The sequence below is a fragment of the Onychomys torridus genome, chromosome 1 (assembly GCF_903995425.1).
Source record: "Onychomys torridus chromosome 1, mOncTor1.1, whole genome shotgun sequence".
NCBI lineage: Eukaryota > Metazoa > Chordata > Mammalia > Rodentia > Cricetidae > Onychomys > Onychomys torridus.
This window is the reverse complement of record NC_050443.1, coordinates 18620552-18647636: the sequence shown is the minus strand read 5'-3', so window position 1 is coordinate 18647636 and position 27085 is coordinate 18620552. Positions and strand designations below refer to the sequence as shown.

General features: G+C 41.5%; 1 protein-coding gene across 1 annotated transcript in view; it reads left to right on the top strand.

Annotated features, from left to right (window-relative positions):
* LOC118591933 (sialic acid-binding Ig-like lectin 5) overlaps nucleotides 1-23625 on the top strand; it is a 50632-nt gene extending 27007 nt beyond the window's left edge. The window contains 10 exon segments of the mRNA XM_036200392.1: nucleotides 10611-10640; nucleotides 10642-10732; nucleotides 10915-10962; nucleotides 13210-13348; nucleotides 13350-13469; nucleotides 13537-13838; nucleotides 14129-14225; nucleotides 21033-21168; nucleotides 21290-21338; nucleotides 23465-23625. Coding sequence (XP_036056285.1) covers nucleotides 10611-10640; nucleotides 10642-10732; nucleotides 10915-10962; nucleotides 13210-13348; nucleotides 13350-13469; nucleotides 13537-13838; nucleotides 14129-14225; nucleotides 21033-21168; nucleotides 21290-21338; nucleotides 23465-23625 — 1173 coding nt within the window.
* Nucleotides 23626-27085: the final 3460 nt, after the last annotated feature.

Genomic DNA, 27085 nt, shown 5'->3' with positions numbered 1-27085 from the left:
CATGAGAAGCCAGCAGATGACACATACCCCGAGCCATATATGACATATACATTACAACCAATTTCAACAAAGGACTTTAAAAAATATAAAGGAAGCAGTAGTTACATATGGGATACACTCCACAAACGTAAATCAGATGTTAAATTCGTGGTCTACCTCACAAAGAATCATTCCAGATGACTGGCATCAGTTAATTTCAGCTGTTCTAGAATATAGCCAGCAGTTACAGTGGAAAAGCTGGTTGAGAGAAGAGGCAAGAAATTTAGAGCAACAAGGTAAACTCAGAGGTTTTGAGATCTCCCAAGATCAAATACTTGGTGAGGGATGTTTTGCTGACAGGAATGTACAAGCCATTTATGATGAGCATACAATATCCCTATGCCGTACAGCAGCTCTAAATGCTTGGGAAAAAATTCCAGAACCTGGAAAGCAACTGAGGAATACACAAAGATATTTCAGGGACCGCACAAACACTTCACTGATTTTTTTACAAAGGCTGAACACAGCTATAACAAAAGCTGTATCAGATAAAGAATTAAGAAAAGTATTAACTGAGTCCTTGGCATTTGGCAATGCTAATGAAGAATGCCAAAGAATACTTACACCTTTAAAGATCAGATCAGCTCCTTTGGAAGAACAGATTCAGTATACTAATGGTGTTGAATCTCTTAACGACAGTAATGAGGCTTGGATAGGAGAGACAAATCCCAGAGGTGAAAGAAGGCCCCGTGGTACCAAATGTTTTAAATGTGGTACACCAGGTCATATAAGTAAAAACTGTACATGGGGTAATCCTAGAAGTAATACTCCTTCTAGGAATAGCCTAAACAGGAGACCCCAACCACCTCCTGGATTATGTAGAAGATGTGGCAAAAGCCGACATTGGACCAGTGACTGCAGATCAAAAATAGATATACGAGGCAAACCTTTACTGGTGGGAAATGCCTCAGGGGGCCTCTTGCAGGCCCCCAAATCAAATGTGGTAAGAACATTCCCAGCCACTGTGGAAGACATTCCTCTCCACGACAACTGAATAAACCAATGCCTAATGTAAAAACCAATACTGCAATGGATGATAAAACAGCTCTGATAGATGAATCACAGTTTACAAAAAACACAATAAAACAAATATTTTGGCAGACTTCCATAAATGAACAAAGACCAAAGCTTAGAATTCGAATTAATGGCTTGGTTCTGGAGGGCCTGGTAGACACAGGTGCAGATGTTATTATAATTACACCAAAATCATGGCATCCAAATTGGCCTCTTCAAGAGGTAGATGTCCAACTTTTAGGAATTGGCACCCTATCTCAGATAAAACAGAGTTCAAGATGGATTGAATGCATAGGGCCAGAAGGACAGAGAGGAAGGCTGAAGCCATATGTAGCAAATGTAGCAGTAAATCTATGGGGCCGAGATCTGTTACAACAGTGGAATACCCAGATTAAAATTCCTACACTCTCAGAAAAGGAATACAGGCCAATGCATGTTTCTAGGAATAATATCATAACATGTTATAAAAACCAGTCACCAACCATTCAGGCTGTACACAAACAGAGCACAACTGCTGTTGAACTCTCAGAAGTACCAACTGCCTTACCTTTAAAATGGCTAACTAATAAACCTGTTTGGGTTGGACAGTGGCCTTTGACAAAAGAGAAGCTACAAGCTTTAGAACAGCTGGTTCAAGAGCAGTTAAATGCTCAACACATTGAAGAATCTACCAGCCCTGGGAATTCTCCTGTATTTGTTATTTAAAAAAAAGTCTGGTAATTGGAGAATGCTGACAGATCTGAGAGCTATTAATAAAGTAATTCAGCCAATGGGCTCCCTACAGACTGGGATGCCCTTGCCCTCTCTGCTACCCAAAGAATGGCCTATAATAGTTATTGACTTAAAAGACTGTTTCTTTACCATACCCTTACAAGAAAATGATGGAGAAAAATTTGCCTTCACAGTTCCTAATTATAACAATTCTCAGCCAGTCAAGAGATATCAATGGAAGGTCCTCCCACAGGGAATGTTAAACAGCCCTACCTTATGCCAATACTTTGTGCAAAAACCATTGGAGATAATTCGTGTAAAGTTTCCACAATCCATAATTTATCACTATATGGATGATATCCTATTAGCTGATCCAAAGTTAGACACATTAGAAAGCATGTTTGAAGAAGTAAAAAAAGTTTTGCCTCGCTGGGGTCTGCAAATTGCTCCTGAAAAAAATACAAAGAGGAGATTTTATTAATTACTTAGGATATAAGATAGAGTTACAAAAAATTAGACCCCAAAAGGTACAACTGAGGAGAGATCGATTAAAGACTCTTAATGATTTTCAAAAGTTGTTAGGAAGCATTTCCAACTTATTGGGTATCATGGGAATACCCAAAGATGGACTACAAAATTTGGCTACTACTCTAGAAGGGGATAAAGAATTAAATAGTCCTAGAGAATTATCAGCCGAAGCTGAGAAGGAATTGGCTCTAGTAGAAAAGACAATTCGAGAAGCACATGTGGATAGTGTGGATCCAGAACTCAAATGCATTCTTGTCATATTCCCCTCCAGACATTCCCCCACAGGTATTTTGATGCAGAGGGAAGATATTATATTGGAATGGATATTTCTACCATGTAAACCAAATAAGAAATTAAAGACTTATATAGAAAAGATCTCTGATTTGATTCAAAAAGGTAAATTAAGACTTCGTCAGTTGACAGGAATGGACCCAGCAGAAATTGTAGTACCTTTAACTAATGAGGAAATTTCATCACTATGGAAAGATAATGAATACTGGCAGAGAGCCTGCAGTATCTTTTTGGGAGAGATTAACAACCATTATCCCAAAAGCAAGAGGATAGAATTCATAAAGAAGACTGAATGGGTCCTTCCTCATATTGTACAACACAAGCCAATTTCTGGAGTCCTCACATTCTATACTGATGCAAATAAATCAGGGAAAGCAGGATACAAATCAGGAGACTTAAGTAAAGTGGTACAAAGTCCATACAGCTCTGTACAAAAGGCAGAACTGTATGCTGTTCTTATGGTACTGATGGATTTCACAGAACCCCTCAATATAGTCACTGACTCTCAATATGCAGAGAGAGTTGTTTTACACATTGAAACTGCTGAATTTATTCCTGATAATATAGAATTAACTTCATTATTCATACAATTGCAGGAAATCATCAGAAAAAGGGAACATCATATATATATAACACACATATCAGATCCCATACAGGTCTGCCAGGACCTCTACCACAAGGTAATGATGAGATTGATCAGTTACTAATAGGTAATGTGCTAGAAGCCTCAGAATTTCATAAGAAACACCATATAAATAGCAAAGGTTTGAAGAAGGATTTCTCCATTACTTGGCAACAAGCTAAGGATATTGTGAAAAAAATGTCCTACTTGTTCCTTCTATAACCAAACTCCATTACCTGCAGGGAGCAATCCAAAAGGTATACAAAGAAATGAAATTTGGCAGATGGATGTGTTTCATTTTGCAGAATGTGGAAGATTAAAGTATGTACACCATACCATTGACACCTATTCAGGATTTCAGTGAGCAATTCCTATGAGTTCTGAAAAGGCTGATTCTGTGATTACACACCTATTAGAAGTTATGGCCATCATGGGAATACCTGTACAAATTAAGACAGATAATGCCCCAGCATATGTCTCCAATAAAATGAGATAGTTCTTTGCTTATTACAATATAAAGCATGTTACAGGTATACCACACAATCCCACAGGCCAAGCAGTCATAGAAAGATCCAATCGAACTTTAAAGGATATGCTAAATAAACAGCAACAGGTAACAATGACTCCTAGAAATAGATTGAATAGTGCTTTATTAACCTTGAATTTTCTCAATGCTGATGAGAAAGGAGCAACAGCTGCAGAGAGACATTGGACGACAGACAAAACTCCTGAGCTAAACCAACCGGTTTATTTCAAAGATGTGTTGACCTCAGAATGGAAACCTGGATATGTCCTAAGTTGGGGAAGGGGTTTTGCTTTCGTTTCCACAGGAGAAGAAAAGCTATGGATAGCAACAAAATTAATAAAAATTCGATTTGAACAGGAGAAACCCCTTGATGAGGAGAAGTAAAAGATCATCCACCAATGTGACATTTCTTCAGGTTGTAAGAAAAATTTAACAATCAAAGGTTGGGGTAGGGTTCTGTTTTTGTCTTTCCAGGATAATGGAAATACCTATCTTCCAGAAATCATAAGGCCTTGGATATCCGGACGTTTACAGCATAAAGAATCTATTGGTACAAATCTACACAGGGTAAGATATCACTGTCTAACATCTATATCTCTATCAATCTAGAATATTGTGGTTCCAATTTAATTATAAACCAAGCTGGCTTTGGAGATGGAATTGGCTCACTCCTTCTCTAAACCCAAGCATATTGATAAAAGAAAAGGTTGAGAGATTCTTCGGTCCCATATCAGAAGAGCCCTCTGGTGTGAGACAGAAGGAAACCAATTATAAAGGACCATTATCTTCAAGATTCTAATTCTCTCAATGCTTACCCTTGATTTCTTGAATCCTTTCTTACATGTCTTGACTTCTTTAAATCCAAACCTTCCATTCTGATAAAAAATAAGTTTTTTCCAATAGCAATCTCTGAAGTCTCCAGAAGGAAGATGGGGCCCCAACAACAACAACAACTCTACCCAATCCAGAATGATGCCATGGTAATCATCATCATACTACACTTCTTGCCAGAATTTCAGACAATCTTACCCATTACTCTGAGAGTTGCTGCAGAATCTACAGTTAGTCTAACTGAGATTTAACTATCTGAGCTTTCTCACCATACCCAATAGAGATACCATCGCCCCCTAAACAGCAGGAAGCAATTCTAAGAAAACGATGCCCCTTATCCCTAAAGTTTCATATTTCTTGGGTTATGGATAATGGTTCTAGGTTTGGGGGTGGAAGAAACTGTTAAACTCAGTGCTCTCCTTAAGGAAAGAAAATAGGTCTCAAAAAAAAGGGAAAAGAAGAAATGGAATGGATAGATATAAGATATTATGGTAGACTATCATATACATTAGTAAACAAATTTAGTAATATAGAAGCCTTTGCACTATTGTGAATTCTTATATGTTGATACAAATAGATACTTTTATATTCCTATTTAAGATAATTTGTATATTGATACAAATACAGAATTATGTTTGTTATATTGTACACATATTTTTACTATTATTTGAAATATTTGTATATTGATACAAATGTGAATTTATATCTGTCCTACTGTATGTATGTTCTACTTCTGTTTAAGATATTCTGTATACTGATATATATTTAGGATTATTATCATATTGCATATTGCACTATACATTCCTACCTCTGTTAAAGATATTTTGTGTATTGTCACAATTTAAAGTCATTGTCCTTTTACTGTACATTGGCTTACAGACTGTTTGCCTTATTTATAGGAAGCCTTAGTCTTTAGGTTGTTTAGGTAGATAAGACTTATAGATTTATTGTCACCTATACTTGTCATCTTTATAATTATGTTAGTTAGGTTATCCAGATTTATAAATACATAGGTCAGATGGACAGGTAATCTTCAAACACTTCATGGACCTAGAGAATATGGCATTTAAATAACTTAGAATTCTGTTGATGTGAGACACAATTGCTCCTGGCAGCACCAATTTGATCCCGAGAGAATGTTGCGCTTCTAAGACATTTCCATTTAGAAGTTTGTCTTCTTGGCACAAAATGGCCTACTGGGCAAAGAACTGCCCTTGCCTCAACTGCTGACAGTACAAATGCTGTCCTTTTTGGACAAGCGGGACACAAGGAAAGTGACCACCATACTTTGCCAAGACAGGGTAAGATGGTCTTTCAGAATTCCTGCTTCTGAAAATGGTCTGTCAGATACTCTAGGCCTATAGCCAATTTGAATGCACCAACGATGCTGAGAAACATTAGGTGACTGTCCAGGCTGCCAGCTGTCTCTGTCTACTCTTGCAAGACTCCCGAAAGTTGCTTGCATCCTTCTCCCATTTCTCAGGTATTATTATGGTCTTTGGTGAGGTTGAAGACTAGCAGTTATAGTTACAACTTAGTATATATACATATATAGTATCTTAGATAGAATATATTAAGTATTAGACTGAGGTTCTTTAGGATAGGACACCTTTTGGAATGATCTTTGTAACATGCCATCTACCCATGCTCTAGACTTCCCTGGATTTTACTATGTGTTTTTTGCTTGATATTGTTTGCACTTATTGTAATTCCAACTTATCTAGGTCATTATCCCTCATTACTCCTGGACAATATTTGATAACCATCTCTTTGTATATAGTCTTGTATTAGGTTAGAACTTTCTTATTTAGACAAAAGGGGGAGATGTAGTGGGTAGCCATCCCAGCATTGGCCTGGAAGTTCCAACCCCCATTGAGGCTTCGGTAATGGTCATGCCCACAAGGCGGGGCAGAGGAGGAAGCAGAAGACCCAGGATTAGGAGGAGGGCTCTCTCTTGGTTCTGGGATGCTGGACGCAGGAGGTAGACTGAGCAGAGTTCTCCAGAGAACACCGCCAGGCTGTGCCATACCTTTGCCAGACCCTACAACCTATCCCTTCATTTGTAAGTTACCCCACAAAATAAACCTCCCTTTTAACTATGTGGAGTGGCCTTAATAATTTCACCAATACCAAAGTATAGTAAGATTAATTTCATTGTTTTCATTAAAGGTCAGTTAATTCTAAGCAAGCTGAGTTCAGAGTGTGTAAGCAGAATGAGTACATAGCTCCAGAGGCTCAAAGTATATTATTAACTTGGTTACAGTTTGGGTGGGACTTGTAAAGGCAAGTTACAAACAACATTTCTCAGAAAATTATTTCCACATGCCAGAAGTACAAGAATGAAGCTGGTGTTAAATGGCAATCTGAGAAAATAACTAATATAAATCTATAATTTGTCTCAGTCTAAAAGTAAATGAATAAAAACCAGTTTGCTCAGGAAATTAACAGCATAGGAACATATATGAAGGAAAAAAAATGTACATTAAAAGAGTCTAAATTTGTTAAGTAGATGTATAGACATTGGTAGGCCTTTAGCATGAAAAATACAGGTTAGATAGTATCATCAACTCTCCAGTGCTGTAGAAAAGGCCAACCATTCAAAAATATGAATATGGTAATTTCTTTGATGCAATTAAAATACTTGAATGGTGACTCACTACTCTCAGTTTAAAAATCCATGACCTTTTAACAGTTTGAGTCAGCCTCATCTATCTCAGAAGCAGAAGCTGGCCTAGAGTGTGGTACTCACAGAAAAAGGCTGAGATTTGGAGTAGCAGCAGGCAGAGGGAAGGCAGCAAAACGCTGAGGCTGTGGAGCATGAGTCATCTCTCATCCTAACAACAGTTTTTCACTTTGAACTAGTTCATCTTCATTCATGCAAAGATTGCTTTGTTTCTAGTACTATTTCCTGACCAAGGGGTTCAGCATAGGTCCTTGGGGTTCCATAGCAACAGGTGTCCTCTCTCTGGCACAGAGCTCTACTGTGAGGACATAGAAAAGAATCTGGAGTCTGATGGTGATGATGATTATACAACACAGTGAGCACCCTTAAAGCCACTCACCTGTGCACCATGGTGATTAAAATGATACAATGTGTATTTCCCATGACTGTAGCATGAATTTTAATTGGTCTTAATAATAAAATCCTGGAGTCAGATATCAGGATAAATGCTGAAAGCTGATAGATCAGTGAAGTCAGTCACTAGAGAGACTTCTTATCTCTACTGAAACCTCAAACTGAAAGGGGAAGCTCCTGTCTCCTCCTACCTTATATTATTGTCTCCACCTCCCTAGTGCTGGGATTAAAGGTGTGAGCTTCCACCACATGGTTCTGTTTCTCTTTTAGACTGGATCAATCTCATATAGCCCAGGGTGGCCTTAAACTCCTGATCTTCCTGCTTCCTCCTCCCAAGTGCTGGGATTAAAGGTGTGTGCCACCACTGCCTGGCCTCTATGGTTAACTAGTGGCTTAGCTCCACCCTCTGATCTCCAGGCAAGCTTTGTTTGTTAGAACACAAACAAAATATCACTACACATGACCACTGCAAAACCACCTCCTCAATACAGAGGAGATAAAAATAGGGTAATAGCCATGTCAAAATAAGCTTAACACCAATGGCCATTATGAAATTACAGACTAAAACTGGAATGAGACACCAGCACATACCAATTAGACTGGCTAAAAGGGTAAAAATGAAAATTTAAACTCCCAAATGGTGTGATGAATTGAGAACCATGTGGGCTGAACCAAACACTTTGCTGTACTCATGCTAACAATGTAATTCCTTCTGATGCTTATCTGACTGGCAGATGTAGATTAGCAGAAAGGAAGGAAGTGCTGACACACATGGTGAGGGGTCCATATGGCTTCCACCCACAACATACCCAGGGCAACACTAACGAACAGCTGTGAAGGAAGAATCCCCAGTCCATGCTGTACAAATACACCAAATTTGCGGGCAGAGCCCAGTGCTAACAGTTCTGAAGACAGAAGCATGTGTGTGTGTGCGTGTGTGCGTGTGTGTGTGTGTGTGTGTTCAGGAGTGAGGCATGGGGACAGCTCCAGGTGGGTACCATAACGAAAGGGTCTCTTCTTGTGTCTAGCTCTGCAAAGCCCAGAATTCAGTATTTTTGCTAGATGAGTAAGTGAATAGATGTTACATTCAGTCCACTCAGGAGCCTCCCCCTGCAACATTTAGATCACCTAATAGCCTCCCCTATCCCTGACACTCACACAGACCCAACAGTCTGTGAGGGACCTGGTTGAGGCAAGGAACCATGAGTTGAAAGCCAGCCTGAGCTACATAACAAGACCTTGACTCAAAAAAAAAATTAGTGTCAGAATTGGTTAAATATAAAAGCACTTGATGATAATGTTTAAAGATTTTGTTTTAACACATTAAATTAGATAACAAAATAATTAAATAGGAAGACCCCCAACTCTCATTTTAGTTCAAGTCCAACACTGGTAGAAATGTTCTCTACTCAACTCTCCCTGATGTCTCTGTGTTTGCCATCAGGTCTCTGCAGAGAGCAGAAGCTCCAGCTCCTTATGGTCTGTGGTTCCTCTTTTGTGAACTGGAGTTTCTGGGTCCTTTCCAGCTTCAGTGGGTGCTTTAGCACGTTCTCCTTGTGTGACATTCTGCCTCTGGTCACTCACAGGAGCCAGAAGCCATTCTTAACACTGTTGTCCTAGGTGTGAGTAGATAGCTAGCCTGGGCACTTGAAGAAGACCCTCTTTTTGATACAAAACATGAGGAAAGCAATCATGGAGATATGCTGGAAATACAAAAATTGATACAGAGCAGGGTAGTCTATACATCCTCATGCCCTCACATTCTTCTTTTCCTACTTAAACCCTAGTGCTGGCCATATCTCAGCATACTGGTTTCATGTAGGGGCCAACAAGATCATGACTCTCTAGTGGTCACAAACAACACGGAGTGATCAGTTCAAAAGGAGATCCAGAGACAATTCACATGCCCTGGGTCCCACAGAGTAATAACTGGACATTAGAAATACAGAGGCATGATACAGGCTCCTTTCCCTTTTGTGGGGATGGAAAAGGAGTCACAGGGTTTAATTATTATAGGAGCCATATCTCTGCATGTGACAGGTGATTTGAGGGGTGATATGCTGGCCAGGCAACTGAGAGGTGGTAGACTGACCAGATGACGGAGAGGTGACAAGATAACCAGGTGGTATCTTGGTGATATCATGGTGACCAAGTGTCTGAAGTGTGATAGGATAAAAAGGTGAGTGATGATGATTAAGGATGTGCAGATACCAAGCTGATGGTCATTGAGAGAGACTTGTGCTGAGTTTAACTGCACACTTTCCAGTAGGAAGCTCTTAAGGGACCTTGCATTTGGGGACCTCCTGCATTGCCCAACAATGCACTGGCTACCTTGACTGACTGGGAGATCTCTGTATATCCTGGTGCCAGGGCGTTCATTCCCAACCAGGTTCCTCAGACTGTTGTCAGATTCACTAACAGGTCAGGCACGATGGGATGGCCAGTCAAGCTCTGATCAGACATACAGGCTGGAAGAAGGGCACAGCACAGACCTGGATTTCCAGCAGTGATTTTCCTAATTTACTCAGCAGCCATACATGGCTGGCCCCCTATTCTGCCACCAATGAGGAGCCATAAGGAACCAATAACATGGTCAATCATTCAGGTAGATAGAGCAAGTGCCTTGCAGAGTTGATTCACAACCATCATGTAACAGGCTTCCAGACTTTAACATAACTGACTCCATGATGGAAATATCATTCAGGCCACACAACTCAGCACTTAGCATCACTTACCAAAATGAAGACAAAGACCTAATTCATTTAGGTGAATTAAATCTTGCAAAGGGGAGGCTCCTGGGTGGACTGAATCTAGCATCTATTCATTTACTCATTCAGTGAACCCTGGGCTTTGTAGAGCTAGAAACTAAAAGAGATCCTTGTGTTATGGTACCCACCTAGAGCTGTCCCTATGCCTTACTCCTGAACACACACACACACACACACACACACACACACACACACACACACACACTTTCCTCAGAGCTGAACCTCATACCCAGGCCCCCAGGACCATAGCACCAACATCACCTGTCAGGTGACCTTCCCTGGTGTTGGTGTTTAGGTAGCAAGGACTGAACAGCTCGTTGACACCTGTGAGTGCCAGGGCAGGATACTTGGGTCCCCTGGGAAGGGATATTAGGGGTATGGATGGAGGAGGTAGAACTGGTTGGTGGGTCCTGAAAGACAGGAGTATGGGAGAAGAAAAGAGCCCTGGGGTGAAATACCAGCAGCTACCTTCTTTCTGAAAAGAAAATGACCCTATCTGTCTGCCCAGATGCTCCACAGAAGCTGACCATCAGGGCGCCCTGGGGAGATGACACAGGTAGGGGGCACAGCAGAAACAGGCTCCTTAACTCTGAAGGACAGGAGCTCCAGTTCCAGGTGCTAGTTCCTGGTGAGGGTACCCTGCCTATGCTATTGATAGTCTTCTCTCTACTCCTGTCTTTAAACAGCAACAACAGACTACACAAGCACTCTGCTATCTTCTTATAGCCCCATTAATTCCACCATCGACACCTTTATCCTATGATCTTATCTACCGTAATTACCTCCCAAACATCTCCATTATATTGGTGGTTGGGGCTCCAATATATGGATTTTAATGCAATATAATTCTGACAATATAAAAAATTAATACTAAAAGGTCTTGATGTCAAATGTTCTCTTGTCTCAGTTGACCATACACAGATAGTCTTACATGCACATTTAAACACACACACACACACACACACACACACACACACACACACACACACACACCCCAGGTGGGAGGAGAAACACATACCTTCTTCACATACTACTTTGCAACTTTATCATTTTTTTCTTTCTTTCTTTATTATTTACTTATTTATATAGGATGGAACTATATCACTAAGCTACACCTTAGACTCTTTGTTAATGAGATTACTAAAGAAATTAACTCCCCACAAAAGCCAAGGCCATAAACTGAACTCAAAGTTACAAGAAGCCTGCTCTTTGGGGATTGCAGAAGCAAAGCAGCTGATCCTGACCCTAGACGCTCAGTGGTTGCAAAAAGAGACAACAGATCCCGACAGTTTCAAAACCAGCTGGTCTATGAGGAAGCAGCTAACTTCCTCATTCTGCTTGTAACCCTCCTCTCTTCGCATTTCCTGTCCTTAGCTACAAAACCTCAGCTTGAAGCATATGACCTGCACCGTCTTGAACTTTGATCATTGTATTTCTCAGTCCTGATTCCTGATCACAGTGTAACCCAATCTGGAGATGCCCTCATCTAAAGTCTCACCTCTTGCTTCTTCATACAAACTTAATTCTTACTTATCCTTATGGTTTCCTCCATGGTCAAACCCACACTGTCATGATACGTGTGTCAGGTAATGGCAAGTGACTGAATTAATTGTTTCCTCTCAAACTTAGTTTTCTTGGAGACTTCATCCTTCCCACATGTACGTAACTCCGTAGTTTTCTAATGATATGATAAAGTGTTTACCGTCTTATCTCTTGACAGAAAACTGGCATTCCTTGCCTTTTATTCAATAAGTGACTTACATGAAAACTCTACATTCGAGGCCATGTCCACAAAATCATTTCTTAAGGAAGAAAATTCCAGAACAAAGGGTCTTTTGTATTTCACACACGCTGCCAAGTTGCACACCATGGACTTTGTCTTACTCATATCCCCAGGAACAATGTCTTTCTCTCTTTAACAAACACACCCCTCTCCTTCATGTCACAAATGAAGTCACTGTAGTTTTCATTCATGTTATTCTCTCAAGAAACTGAGTCTCTTTTACGGTGTTTAAGTATTACTTATGGGCTGTGGGTGTGACTCAGTTGGCAAGATTCTATCCTAGTGTGCAGGAAACCTTGGGCAGAATCCCCAGCATTGCATAAACCAAGCATGGTAATTGCATTCCTATAGCTCAAACACTTGAGAGGCAGAAGCAGGAGTCTCAGAAATTCAGTCACCCTCATCATCAGTGTGAAGTTGCCCGAGGTATACAAGACCCTCTCTCATAAATAATACTAATAATATCAATACGTTGTATTTATTGGTCTGTGATAATTTCCAAAGTCATCTGAAGAGAGTTTTTTGCCAGGTGAAAGGACTTTTTAGTGTCCTTCAGCTAGCATAGGGTGTTCTTGTCTCACCGTGGACAGAACACTATGGCATTGGCTCCGCTGTTCTTCCCGTCCTCACTCAGCCTTCCTCTTCCTGGAAGACCTCTTTGTCCTGATATTCTCCCTGGGCTTTTAAGACAAATCCACCATAAAACTCACCACCATGTTGTGCCACCTGCTTTGGGCACCTGCCCCTGGGGCTGTGAGCTCCTCAGACACAGCTGAATCAGGCAGGCCTTAGTGAGATGTTCTTGAGAGACAGAAGGTAAACTCTCCAGGGCAAGTAAGGCAGAGAAGAATGGAACCCAAGGTGGTTCTGATGACCTCACACTTCTAAGAAATGCTGTCTGTCTTCACTCTTTATGGTGTGAGGCCATCAGCCAGCAGAAGAGAAAAGACAGACGTGGTGAAAGGAGAAGAAAGACAGACAGCCTCTGCAACCGGCTCAGCCTTCTCTCTGCTTCCACAGAACCTCAAGTCCTGCACAGTGGCTCATCTCTGCATATTGAACAGGGTGAGTCCCTAAGCCTGGTCTGTGTGGCAGACAGCAACCCCCCTGCCCTGCTGAGCTGGGAGCACCTGACCAAGAGGCACCTCCAGCACTCTACTGCAGCTGCAGAGGCTGGAGTTGGAGGACCATGGAAAATATGTCTGCAAAGCTCAGAACAATCTGGGTGCTCAGGAGGCCTCTGTGAGCCTCAGCGTAAAGAATGAGATGGAAGATGATGGGTGTACGGCGCTGTGATCACAACTGGGAAGCCCCTCTGATACCTCTCTTTGTGTTCCACTCCCCAAGCCTTCTGCAGCTGCTGGCACCCTCCTGCTCCTGGGAGGCTGAGGGTCTGCACTGCAGCTGCGCATCCAGAGCCTGGCCCACCCCATCCCTGCGCTGGCGGCTGGGGGAGAGGCTGCTGGAGGGGAACAGCAGCAATGTCTCCTTCACTGTCACCCACAGCTCCACAAGACCATGGGCCAACAGCAACCTGAGCCTCAGCATGGAGTTCAGTGCTGGCCACAGGCTCAGCTGTGAGGCTTGGAATGACAATGGGGTTCAGAGTGCCACTATCTTACTGCTGCCGGGTCAAGAGGTCACAAAGGGTAATGTGTGGGGGAAGGGTTGACTTCTTTTTGGATTGTACAAGACATTGGGAGTGAACAAATTAGGGCTGACTCGGGTTAAACTGGGGCTAGTGTTCATAGTTTACTGGTGGTTTGTAGGAGGTTTGGGGACAGGAGGCTGTAGTCACATACACCCATGTGGATTTGGGACCTAAACCAGAGTTGGAATGGACATTCTTGCAAATGATGGACTAAAGAAGGTTGGATGCTGCTAAGATGACTGCTTGAGAGGAAGACTTCCCATCATACTAGCTCTTTCTTGTTAACAGACAAATCAGAAACCAGTACAAGAGTGCTCCAAGGGGCCATTGCAGGAGCTGGTCTCATGGCCTTGCTTGCTATCTGCTTCTGCCTCATCTACTTCACGTGAGTGGTGGCCCCATTTGGTGAAGGCTTCATGTAGTGATTGTGGACTGCTTAAAGAAACTCTAAAACTCAGCCCAGTAAGATAATGACCCAGGGCCAGAGTTAGCAGAAGTCTCTTGCTGCCTTGGTAGAGTATGTTCAAATTGAGTAGTCCCATTCACTGAGGAGGATCTTTATTATTATTGTTGTTGTTGTTGTTGTATTTGTGTTTTAATTTTACACATCAGCCATGGGTTCCCCTGTCCTCCCCCCTCCCTCCCCCACCCAACCTCTCCTCCATTCCCTCCCCTCCATTCTCATCTCCTCCATGGCCAAGACTCCCCTGGGGATTCATTTAAACCTGGTGGAATCAGTACAGGCAGGTCCAGTCCCCTCCTTCCAGGCTGAGCATGTGTCCCTGTGTAAGCCCAAGGTTCCAAACAGCCAGCTCATGCACTAAGGACAGGTCCTGGTCCCACTGTCTGGGTGCCTCCCAAACACTTCAAGCTATTCAATTGTCTCACTTATCCAGAGGGCCTGATCCAGCTGGGGGCTCCACAGCCTTTGGTTCACAATTCATGTGCTTCCATTCGTTTGGCTATTTGTCCCTGTGCTTTTTGCAATCTTGGTCTCAACAATTCACACTCTTACAGTCCCTCCTCTTTCTCGACAGTTGGACACCTGGAACTCCACCTGGGGCCTGGCTGAAGATCTCTGCATCCACTTCCATCAGTTATTGGACAAGAGTTCCAGCACAACAGTTAGGGTGTTTAGCCATCTGATCACCAGACTAGGTCAGATCAGGCTTTCTCTCGACCATTGCCAGCAGTCTACAGAGGATGTATCATTGTGGATTTTTGGGGACTTCTTGAGCACTCTGCCTATTCCTGTTCTCATGTGGTCTTCATTTATCATGGTCTGTTATTCCTTGTTCTCCCTTTCTGTTCTTGATCCAGCTGGGATCTCCTGCTCCCCTAAGCTTTCTTTCTCTCAAATCTTGCCCTTCATTACTCCCACTGTCATCCAGGTTGTTCATGTAGATCTCATCCATTTCTCGGTCATTGGGTGATCCCTGTGTCTTTCCTAGGGTCCCATTTTCTAAGTAGCCTCCCTGGAGTTGTGTAGCAGTCTAGTCATCTTTGTATTACATCTAATATCCTCCTATGAGTGAGTACATACCATGTTTGTCCTTGTGAGTCTGGGTTACCTCACTCAGGATGATTTTTTTTCTAGATCCATCCATTTGCCTGCAAACCTCATGATGTCATTGTTTTATTCTGCTGAATAGTAATCCATTGTGTATATGAACCATATTTTCTTCATCCATTCTTCAGTTCATGGGCATCTAGGTTGTTTCCAGGTTCTGGCTATTACAAACAATGCTGATATGAACATAGCTGAGCAAATGTCCTTGTGGTATGATTGAGCATTCCTTGGGTATATGCCCAAGAGTGCTATAGCTGGGTCTTGGGGGAGATGGATTCCCAATTTTCTAAGGAAGTGCCATATTGATTTCCAAAGTGGCTGTACAAGCTTGCATTACCACCAGCAGTGGAGAAGAGTTCCCCTTGCTCCACATCCTCTCCAGCATAAGCTGTCTTCTGTGTTTTTGATCTTAGCCACTCTGACAGGTGTAAGGTGGCATCTCAGTTGTTTTGATTTGCATTTCCCAGATAATTAGGGATGTTGAGCAATTCCTTAAATGTCTTTTAGCCATTTGAACTTCCTCTGTGGAAAATCCTCTGTTTAGTTCTATAGCCCATTTCTTAATTGGACTGTTGGGCATTTTGATGTCTAATTTCTTGAGTACTTTATATATTCTGGATATCAGCCCTCTGTCAGATGTGGGGTTGGTGAAGGCCTTTTCCCATTCTGTAGGCTGTCGCTTTGTCTTGTTGACCGTGTCCTTTGCTCTACAAAAGCTTCTCACTTTCAACAGGTCCGCTTTATTAATTGTTTCTCTCAGTGTCTGTGCTACTGGTGTTATATTTAGAAAGTGATCTCCGGTGCCAATGCGTTCAAGAGTACTTCCTACTTTCTCTTCTATCAGGTTCAGAGTAACTGGATTTGTGTTGAGGTCTTTGATCCACATGGACTTAAGTTTTGTTCACGGTGACAGATATGGATCTATTTGCAGCCTTCTACACATTGACATCCAGTTATACCAGCACCATTTGTTGAAGATGCTTTCTTTTTTCCATTGTACATTTTTGGCTTCTTTGTCAAAAATAATATGTTCATAGGTGCGCGGGTTAATGTCAGGGTCTTCAATTCGATTCCATTGGTCCGCATGTTGGTTTTTATGCCAGTACCAATCTGTTTTTATTCCTGTAGCTCTATAGTAGAGCTTGAGGTCGGGGATCCTGATGCCTCCAGAGGTTGTTTAATTGTACAGGATTCTTTTGGCTATCCTGGGTTTTTTGTTTTTCCATATGAAGTTGAGTATTATTCTTTCCAGATCTGTGAAGAATTGTGTTGGTAATTTGATGGGAATTGCGTTAAATCTGTAGATTGCTTTTGGTAAGATCGCCATTTTTACTATGTTAATCCTGCCTATCCATGAGCATGGGAGATGTTTCCATTTTCTGACATCTTCAATTTCTTTTTTCAGGGACTTAAAGTTCTTGTCATATAGGTCCTTCACATGCTTAGTTAGAGTAACCCCAAGGTATTTTATATCATTTGTGGCTATTGTAAAGGGTGATGTAGCTCTGATTTCCTTCTCAGCCTGTTTGTCTATTGTCTATAGGAGGGTTAGTGATTTTTTTGAGTTGATCTTGTATCCTGCTATGTTGCTGAAGGTTTTTAGTAGCTGTATCAGTTCCTTGGTTGAATTTTTGGGGTCACTCATGTATACTATCATGTCATCTGCAAATAGAGAGAGCTTGACTTCTTACTTTCCAATTTGTATCCCCTTAATCTCCTTATGTTGTCTTATAGCTCTGGCTAGAACTTCAAGTACTATATTGAGTAAGTATGGGGAGAGGGGACAGCCTTGCCTTGTTCCTAAATTTAGTGGTATTGCTTTGAGTTTCTCTCCATTTAATTTGATGTTGGCTGTTGGCTTGCTGTAGATTGCCTTTATTAATGTTTAGGTATGTTCCCTGTATTCCTGATGGCTCCAAGACCTTTATTGTGAAGGGGTGTTAGATTTTGTCAAATGCCTTTTCTGCATCTAGTGAGATGATCATGTATTTTTTTTCTTTGAGTTTGTTTATATGGTGTATTACATTGTCAGACTTTCGTATGTTGAACCATCCTTGCATCGTTGGGATAAAGCCTACTTGATCATGGTGGATAATTGTTTTGATGTGTTCTTGGAGTCTGCCAGTATTTTATTGAGTATTTTTGCATCAATGTTCATGAGGGAGATCGGTCTGTAGTTCTCTTTCTTTGTTGCATCTTTGTTTGGTTTAGGAATCAGGGTAATTGTAACTTCAGAGAAGGAGTTTGGTGATATACCTTCTTCTTCTATTGTGTGGAACAATTTAAAGAGTATTGATATTAAGTCTTCTTTGAAGATCTAGTAGAATTCTGCAGTGAAACCATCTGGTCCTGGGCTTTTTTTGGTTGGGAGACTTTTAATGACTGATTCTATTTCCTTAGGGGTTATTAGACTATTTAAATGGTTTATCTGGTCTTGATTGAACTTAGGTATGTGGTACCTATCCAGAAAATTATCCATTTCTTTTAGATTTTCCAGTTTTGTGGAGTAGAGGTTTTTGAAGTATGACCTGATGGTTCTCTGGATTTCCTCACTGTTTGTTGTTATGTCCCCCTTTTCATTTCTGATTTTGTTAATTTGGATGCTCTCTCTCTGTCTGTTGGTTAGTTTGGATAAGGGCTTGTCTATCTTGTTGATCTTCTCAAAGAACCAACTCTTTGTTTCATTAATCCTTTGTATTGTTCTCTTTATTTCTATTTTATTGATTTCATTTCTCAATTTGATAATTTCCTGGCATCTGTTCCTCCTGGGAGACTTTGCTTCTTCCTGTTCAAGGGTTTTCAGGTATGCTGTCAAGTCACTAGTGTGAGATTTCTCCAGCTTCTTTATGTGGGCATTTAGTGCTATGAATTTCCCTCTTAGCACTACTTTCATAGTGTCCCATAAGTTTGGGTATGTGGTGTATTCATTTTCATTGATCTCTAGGAAGTCTTTAATTTCTTTCTTTATTTCTTCCTTAACCCATTGGTGATTCAGTTGAGCATTATTCAGTTTCCATAAGATTGTAGGATTTCTGTAGGTTTTTTTTGTTGTTGTTGTTGTTGAAATCTAACATTAAACCATGGTGGTCCAGTAGAACACAGGAGATTATTCCAATTGTTTTGTATCTGTTGAGATTTGCTTTGTGGCCAAGTATGTGGTCTATTTTAGAAAAGGTTCCATGGAGTGCTGAGAATGTATATTCTTCTTTGTTTGGGTGGAATGTTCAGTAGATATCGATTAAGTCCATTTGAGCTATAACATCAGTGAAGTCCATTATGTCTCTGTTAAAGTTCAATTTGACCGATCTGTCCAGAGGTGAAAGTGGGGTGTTGAAGTCTCCCACTATTCATGTGTGGGGTTTTATATGTGATTTAAGCTTTAGTAATGTTTCTTTTACATATGTGGGTGCCCTTGTGTTTGGGGCATAAATGTTCAGAATTAAGACTTCATCTTTGTGGATCTTTCCAGTGATGAGTATGTAATGTCCTTCATCATCTCTTTTGATTGATTTTAGTTTGATGTCTATTTTGCTGGATATTAGGATGGCTACACCAGCTTGGTTCTTAAGACCATTTGATTGGAAAGTCTTTTCCCAGCCTTTTATTCTTAGGAGATGTCTGTCTTTGAATTTGAGGTGTGTTTCTTATATGCAGCAGAAAGATGGGTCCTGTTTTCATATCCATTCTGTTAGTCTGTGTCTTTTTATAGGTAAATTAAGTCCATTGATATTAAGGGATATTAATGACCAGTGATTGTTCGTTCCTGTTATTATTTTTATTTTTTTTGTGGTAGTGTGTGTGTACTTCTCTTCTTTGGGGTTTACTGCTGTGGTGTTATCTATTGTTTTCATGGGTGTATCTGCCTTCCTTAGGTTGGAATTTTCCTTCTAGTGCTTTCTGTAGGGCTGGGTTTGTGGATAAGTATTGTTTAAATCTGGTTTTGACTTGGAAAGTCTTGTTCACTCCATCTATGATGATTGAAAGTTTTGCTGGGTATATTAGTCTAGGCTGGCATCCACGGTCTCTTAGTGTCTGCATTATATCTGTCCTAGTCCTTCTGGCTTTCAAAGTCTCCATTGAGAAATCAGGTGTTATTCTGATGGGTTTGCCTTTATAAGTCACTTGGCCTTTTTCCTTTGCTGCCCTTAATATTCTTTCTTTATTCTGTACATTTAGTTGTTTCATTATTATGTGGCAAGGGGACTTTTTTGGGGGGTCCAGTCTGTTTGGTGTTCTATAGGCTTCTTGTATCTTCATACGCATTTCCTTCTTTAAGTTGGGAAAGTTTTCTTCTATGATCTTGTTAAATATATTTTCTGTGCCTTTGAGTTGGTATTCTCCTTCCTCTATCCCTATTATTCGTAGGTTTGGTCTTTTCATGATGTCCCAAATTTCTTGGACATTTTGGGTCATGACTTTGTTGGTTTTAGTATTTTCTTTGACTGATGAATCTATTTATTCTACCGTATCTTCAACACCAGTGATCCTCTCTTCTGTCTCTTGCATTCTGTTGTTTATACTTGCCTCTGAAGTTCCTGTTTGTTTACTCAGATTTTCTATTTCCAGCATTCCTTCTGCTAGTGTCTTCTTCATTTTTTCTATTTCCCTTTTCGGGTCTTGGCCTGTTTCCCTTGCTTTTTCATGATTTTCTTTTGGGGAGTTATTGTTTTCTTCTGCTTTAATTGTCCTTTCCTCTAGTTTTTTATAGTGTTCTTTCCATTTTTTGTTTGTCTGTTCCTCTACTTTATTTTTGATTTCTTCTATATAAGGCTCTAGCCTCTTCATGATGTTACTTATAAGGTTGTTTTCTTCTTCTTCTTCCATTCCATGATGTTCAGGTCTAGCTGTTGGAGAAGGACTAGGTTCTGGTGATGCTGCATTGTTCTTTATTTTGTTGTATGTACTTCTGCCCATCTCTTCTTGGGTTCGTTCTTGGTTTTATCAGTGTAGTTGGTCCAGACAGAGCTGACAGATTTAGGGAGCCTCTTTCTCGTCCAGATGGAAGCTCTGGGCCAGATGGGAGCTCTGGTCCAGATGAGAGTGCTGGCCAGATAGGAGCTGGGGGGGCTGGACTCTGAGTCTCAGGAAGTCCCTGGGGTCTCCTTATCTTGTCCAGATGGGAGCTCCTCTTGTCCTGATGGGAGTTCCGGGACAGGATGGAAGCTCTGGTCCAGATGGGAGTTCCAGGGCAGATGGGAGCTGGGGGCTCTCTGGTGCAGATGGGAGTTCCAGAGCTGGGAGCTGGTCTCTCTCAGAAAGTGGCTGGGGTCTCAGGCAAATGGTTGTGGGGGCAGGGTATGGAGACTGCAGGGTCTGCCTGCAGTCTTGGAAAAGGGGAGCCTTCCCTCGGGGCCCGCCGATTGGCAGGAAACTGGAGCCAAGTTGGGCAGGTCCTCCCAGGATGGTGTCCAGGGGTGGGACCCAGGGGCAGTTGCCTCTCTGACTATAACCCCAGGCACTCGCCTCTGGTCCAGATGAGAGTTCTGGGGCGGATGAGGATCTTTAATCCACAGAGCAGCCCTATCCCAAGCCTCTGCCCCTGGTCTTCCCTGGTCTGAAAATCCATCCAGGAGAGCTGGAAACAAACAAACAAACAAACAAAAAACTGACCTCTTTCTCCAGAGTGAAGTTCCTCAGGAAGGAATCAGCCCTGAAAGTAGCAAGCATGGAAGACAACCATCTTGCTGAGAGCCCTGGCTCCACCATAAATGGTTCAAGCATGATTTCATCCAGTGTTTCATTAAGATATCCCAACCAGGTACCTAGTGCATCAATACGGAACTTCGGTTTCCCCAAATGTCTCTCCAACATCCAACTTTCCTTCTCCAGCTGCAGGCTGGGGACCTGGCATTTGTCCCTACCTCTGTCTCCTGCTTCAGATATTTATCCAGGCCTGCCTATTGTACTTGTCAGCAAAGCTCTTCCCAGGTAGCTACTTCCTGTCAAGTCTTCACAGCCTTTCCCTGGGCCTCAGCACTGGTTTCATCAGCCCACAGTTAACTTTCATGAAGGAATTCCAAACAGCTGTTGAGTTCTGCTTGGTCCTTATAGTCCAAATACATGTTGTTAAACAGAAATAGAATGCCTTGTGTGGCATGGTGGGGCAGACTTATAATCTTAGCATTCAGGGGGCTGAGGCAGGAGGACAGGGAATATAAGGCCAGCATGAACTACTAAGTGAGCTGAGGGCCTACTAGGGTAATTTATGAGATCCAAATAAAATCAAAAGTGAAAAACAGAGCTAGGAATGTGGCTCAGCAGCAGAGAACTTGCCTTGTATCCATCAGTGAGAAACAGAGGAGGTGGCTTAGAAGTGCCTGCATAGAATCTACCAGTGATGGGCTGGGGTTGTAGCTAAAGGGTAGGGCACTTGGTTAGAACCAGCTAGGACTGGGGTGTGGCTCAGAGGTGGAATTCTTGCCCAGAATTTAACAGTGAGGCCTGGCTACTGGCCAATCAGCATTTTATTAATACAGAGCGATATCCACAGCAGTGAGGCACTTGGGATGTAGCTCTGTCGTAGTTTTCTAGCATGTGTGAGACCCTGGGTTCCATCCCCAGTAGGGGAAGAGAGAAAGGGAAGGAGGAAGAATAGAGACAGACAGACAGACACAGAGAGAGACCGAAACACCAGGAGGTTGGACTTTTGGTGGCACATGCCTATATTCCTGACACTTGAGAAGCATGAGAAAAGAGAATTTAAAGTTTGAGGCCATCTTGGGTTACATGGGGAATTGCAGGAGAGTCTGGGCTTCTTAGAGACGTAATTTCAAGATTTTTTTAAAAAAGGAAAGAAATAGACTGTTGGTCACATAAAATTTTCATTAGTCACATTAAAGCAGAAACACATAATATCAAATTTCATTCCATACAACACATCCAAATGACTGTTGTTCTAATTGTTATCAATAACCAAATGTAAAAATTATTGACACACTCACATTCTTAATTTGGAGTACTCAGCCTTTCAGATCTAGTGTATACTTTGTTCTCACAGCACACCTCCCCTGAGATTCCCTTACTTTACATGTGCTACATGTGGCTCGCACCATATTTAACATCAAGACCTACAAAATGAAGTCCAAACTCCATGGGCAGGTGCTCCCTGATCTCTCCTTCAATGGAATCTTAATCATCTTCCATGCATCAGTTAAAATATCCCCACCTCTGACAGGCAGACCATCACCTACCTCTTGAAGTCTCAGGCTTGTCCCTGCTCTTCCCACATACTGTGAGCCCCACCAGGGCAGGCTGGGTCTAATCCTAGCTTCTAGAGAGCTCACTGTAACTCCTTGCTTCTGACCAACAAATTACAATTAGATAAAGTTTTCATTTTGTTTTCCAAAGTTCACTTATGTAGGTTTTTGGGTCCCTATGTAGCCCAGGCTGTTCTGGAACTCACTGTGGAGCCAGAGCTTTCCCCAGACACAGTCTTCCTTCTATAGTCTCCCAAGTGATGGGATTGCTGGCAGAGATATATCTGGCTTTCTCTTCATTTGTTTTGACAGTCTGATGCTGTCTTTTGTGAGTTACTTAACCTGGACCAGACAATGTTCATATCCATAAAGTAGGAAAGGGGGAGGTTGTGAAGACTTGGTGAGACCCTTACAATTAGCTGGGAACGGAGTGGAGATATTGTTAGAGCCCTTGCCTACTATGTGCAAGGTCCTAGTTTGATGGCAAGTGCTGTGTATACAGGTGTATGTGTACATAGGCACACACCGGGGGAATGTGGAGGAGGGGTGTAGACACATGTTCATATTCATGTTCACATATCACCAAAGTTAAGGTGAGTGAGTGAAAGCATGGGGTGAACACTCAGGAAACTTATGTGAAGTAGATAAGTGAACAAATTCCCAGCTAAGCCCCAAGTGCCTTTGGTGATTCTTGTTGCCATCTGCAAAGTCTTCACTGATGTCCTTCTCTAATTGGGTTCCAGGGTCACCTGAATGCATCAGGGTCACTAAACTAGAAAAAACAGCCACCTCTTTCCATAGTCCCACACACCCTGGAGGATGAGCCTGAACTCTACTATGCCTCCCTCTCCTTCCAAGGCCTGAAGCCCTGGCATCCTCAGAACACAGAGACCATCAAGTCTGATTATGTGCTGACCCTCCTTGCTCTTGTGCCCCAGCACTGGTTGGAGTCCCGGAAAGGACAGCATGTGTTAGGGGCAGATTCTGAGATGAGTGGCCCTCTAAACCAAAGGTTCTGAAGGAGATGGCATAAAGGCAACAGGATTCCTGGGTTCAAGTCCAGGTTCAGTGTTATTCCCACAAAAGCCACCTTTCCTTGCTGTGCCCTCTCTTCCTCCTCTGTAAATGGGGTCACATTCATGACGTGTGACAAGGAGAAAGTGCACATTGTTCATTGTTTGTTGCTTGTGTTGCCTCAGCAGTGGGAGGAACATTCTGACTCTATTATATACTTGAATTTCACTTGTATATTTTAAAGAACATATGTTAATTCTTAAAGTGATACTGTTTTGAAGTGTGACTGTGTTGTAGCTACACGTACCTCAAATTGGACTTATACTGAATGTTCTGCAAGCTCTGAAAGCTCACACAGATGCCAGCCCAGACTACTGTACCCAGAAAAACTATCAATTACAAGGAATAAAACTAAGATCTTGGCTGGAGATATGGCTCAGAGGTTAAGAGCACTGACTGCTCTTCCAGAGGTCCTGAGTTCAATTCCCAGCACCCACATGGTGGCTCACAAACATCTTTAATGAGATCTGGCACCCTCTTCTGTATACATAATAAATAAATAAATCTTAAAAAAAAAAACTAAGATCTTCCACAAATCAATACAAGTGGCAGACAATCCAATACAAAACGGTATGTGTGTGTGGCTAGCAAACATACAGAAAGGTGATCAATTGTGCTTGTCAATGAAAGATAAATAAATATGATACAACTGCCAAATTGTGCAGCAATTCTGCTCACAACTGCAGACCTACAAACACAAGATACAGCTATTCATCAGACTTACACAAGTTCATGGAATGATTGGGGATGAAGCTCAGTGGTAGAGGGATTGCTTGGTATGTCTGAGACCCTAATTTGTTAGATCTCAAGTCCTATAAAAGTAATGAAATGTACCCAAATGTCCATCAGAAGTAAGAGAAGCAAACAAATTACTACTATGAAATAGAACCTCATGTACGTGTGACAGACACTGATGGACAGAATCCAGACACATAGTCTCTAAATGTGTTAGGTCCTTGGCATGAGGTTTAGAAAAAAAGAGAACTCATCTTTGGATGAGTTAGAACTGGATTCTTTTTCCCCTTTTATTGTAAATAGATTCTTTTTTTTAAATGTATACATTTATTAAAAATTTGAAATTACTTAAAAATTGTGGTTACTTTACACTATCAATTCAGAAGTCCTGGGAATTAGGCATAGAAAGATTTAGGTTTCCAAGGAGTCCTCAGGGTTTCCTATTGGCTTTCCTCATTGCTCTGGGGTTTTGGTGCTTTAGGAGTCTCTGACTTGGAACCCTGGTTATTGAACAGCAGAAATAGATTCTTTTGTCATACAATACCTCCCGATTACAGTTACTGCTCCCTCTATTCCTCTCAGTTCCTCCTAACCTCTCTTCCCATCCAGATCCACTCCATTTCTGTCTCTCATTAGAAAAGAACAGGCTTCTAAGAGACAACAACAAAACAGAAAAAAAAATGCAATAAGATAAAACAAAATCCATCACCAAAAGTTGGACAAGCCAAACCAACAGAAAGAGAAGAACCCAAGAGAAGGCACAAAAATCAGAGACCACTCATTCCCACACTCAGGAGTTCTATAAAATTACTAAACTGAAATCTATAGTACATATGCAGAGGACCTGGTGCAGAGCCCTGTAGGCCCTGTGCTTGCTGCTTCAGTTTCTGTGAACTCACATGAGATTTGCTCAGTTGATTTAGAGGGCCTTGTTCTGCTGGTATCCTCCATTCACCTTGGCTTTTATGTTCTTTCCACCTCCTCTTCCATGGGGTTCCCTGAAATCTGAGGGAAGAAATTTGATGGAGACATTCCATTTAGAGCTGTTTGTTCCAAAGTCTCTCCCTCTCTACATGCTGCTTGGCTGTGGGTCTCTGCATCTGTTCCTGTCTTCTGCAAGAGGAAGATGATGGTTGAATAAGGCACTGATCTAGGAGTATAGCAGAATATCATTAGGAGTCATTTTCACCATATTTTTAAGACTGGTAGTATTTGGTTTTTACCCTATGTCTCTAGGCTATCTATTCTCTGGTTCTTGATCACCCAGGCAATGTCAGGTATAGGTTTCATCTTGTGGTGTAGGTCTTAAGTCAAATCAGATATTGATTGGTTACTCCTGCAACTGTGTCACAGTTTCCCTAGCATATTTTGCAGGCAGGAGAGCATTGTAAGTCAAAGGGTTTGTGGCTGAGTTGGTGTTTCTGTTTCTCTTTTAATAGCCTGCAGAGTACCTTCCTATACCAAAGACAATAGAACACAGGAGTGAAAGTTCTATGTAGGCACCAGCTCAACAGCTCCACGTTCAGTGAGTTGTGAAGATGTTGTCTTCAATAGTGGGGCCTGCTGTCAGTTTGGGGAGAACAACCTATTGTCTTGGCAAGAGTCTGGGTTGTTTGGGGATTTTCATGGGACCCCTTTGACCAACAACTCAATTGGATGCAACCTAGTCCTGGTACTGGGAGCTTCCTTTGATGACAAGAGATGGCCAGGTAGGACTCTGTCTCCCCATTCTTTGGAGACTTCATTAGGAATGCCTTCATATATTTGAAGAAGTTTCCACTGCTGGGTTTCTTTGCCACCCCTCAGTTCTAGTTGTCTCTCCCTACTGATTTTTGTGAGTTAATTTTGTTTCCAGACACTTTGCTGAAAGGGTTTATCAGCTGTAAGAGTTCTCCAGTGGAATGTTTAGGGTCACTTATGTATACTATCATATGATCTGTAAATAAAGATACTTTGACTTCTTCCTTTCCAATCTGTATGCCCTTGATCTCCTCCAGTTGTCTTATTGCTCTAGCTAAGACGTCAAGTACTATACTGCATATGTATAAAGAGAGTGGACAACCTTGTCTTGTTCCTGATTTGGGTAGAATTAATTTCAGTTTCTCTCCATTTAAGTTAATGCAGCTATGGGCTCGTTGTGAGCTGTCTTTATTATGTTTAGGTATATCCCTAATCTTCCCAGGACTTTATCATGAAGGGATATTGGATTTTGTCATGAGATGATCATGTGCTTTTTACTTTCATTTTGTTTATATGAAGATTATTTATTTTATATACTAAACCATCCCCACATCGCTGGGATGAAGCCTTGATCATGGTAGATGATCTTTCTGATGTGTTCTTAGATTCAGTTTGCAAGTATTTTACTGAGTATTTTTGCGTTTATATTCATAAGGGAAATTGGTCTGTAATTCTCTTTGTTGGGTCTTTATGTGTATCAGGGTAACTGTGGCTTCATAAAATGAATTGGGTGATGTTCCTTTTGTTTCTATTTTATGGAATAATTCAAGGAATATTGGCATTAACTCTGAAAACCTTGTAGAATTCTGGGCTAAAAGCATCTGGCCCTGGGCTTTTTTTTTTTGGTTGGGAGATTTTAATGACCGTTTCTGTTTCACTAGGGGTTATGGTTCTGTTGCTTATCTCATCTGGTCTTAACTTTGATAAGTA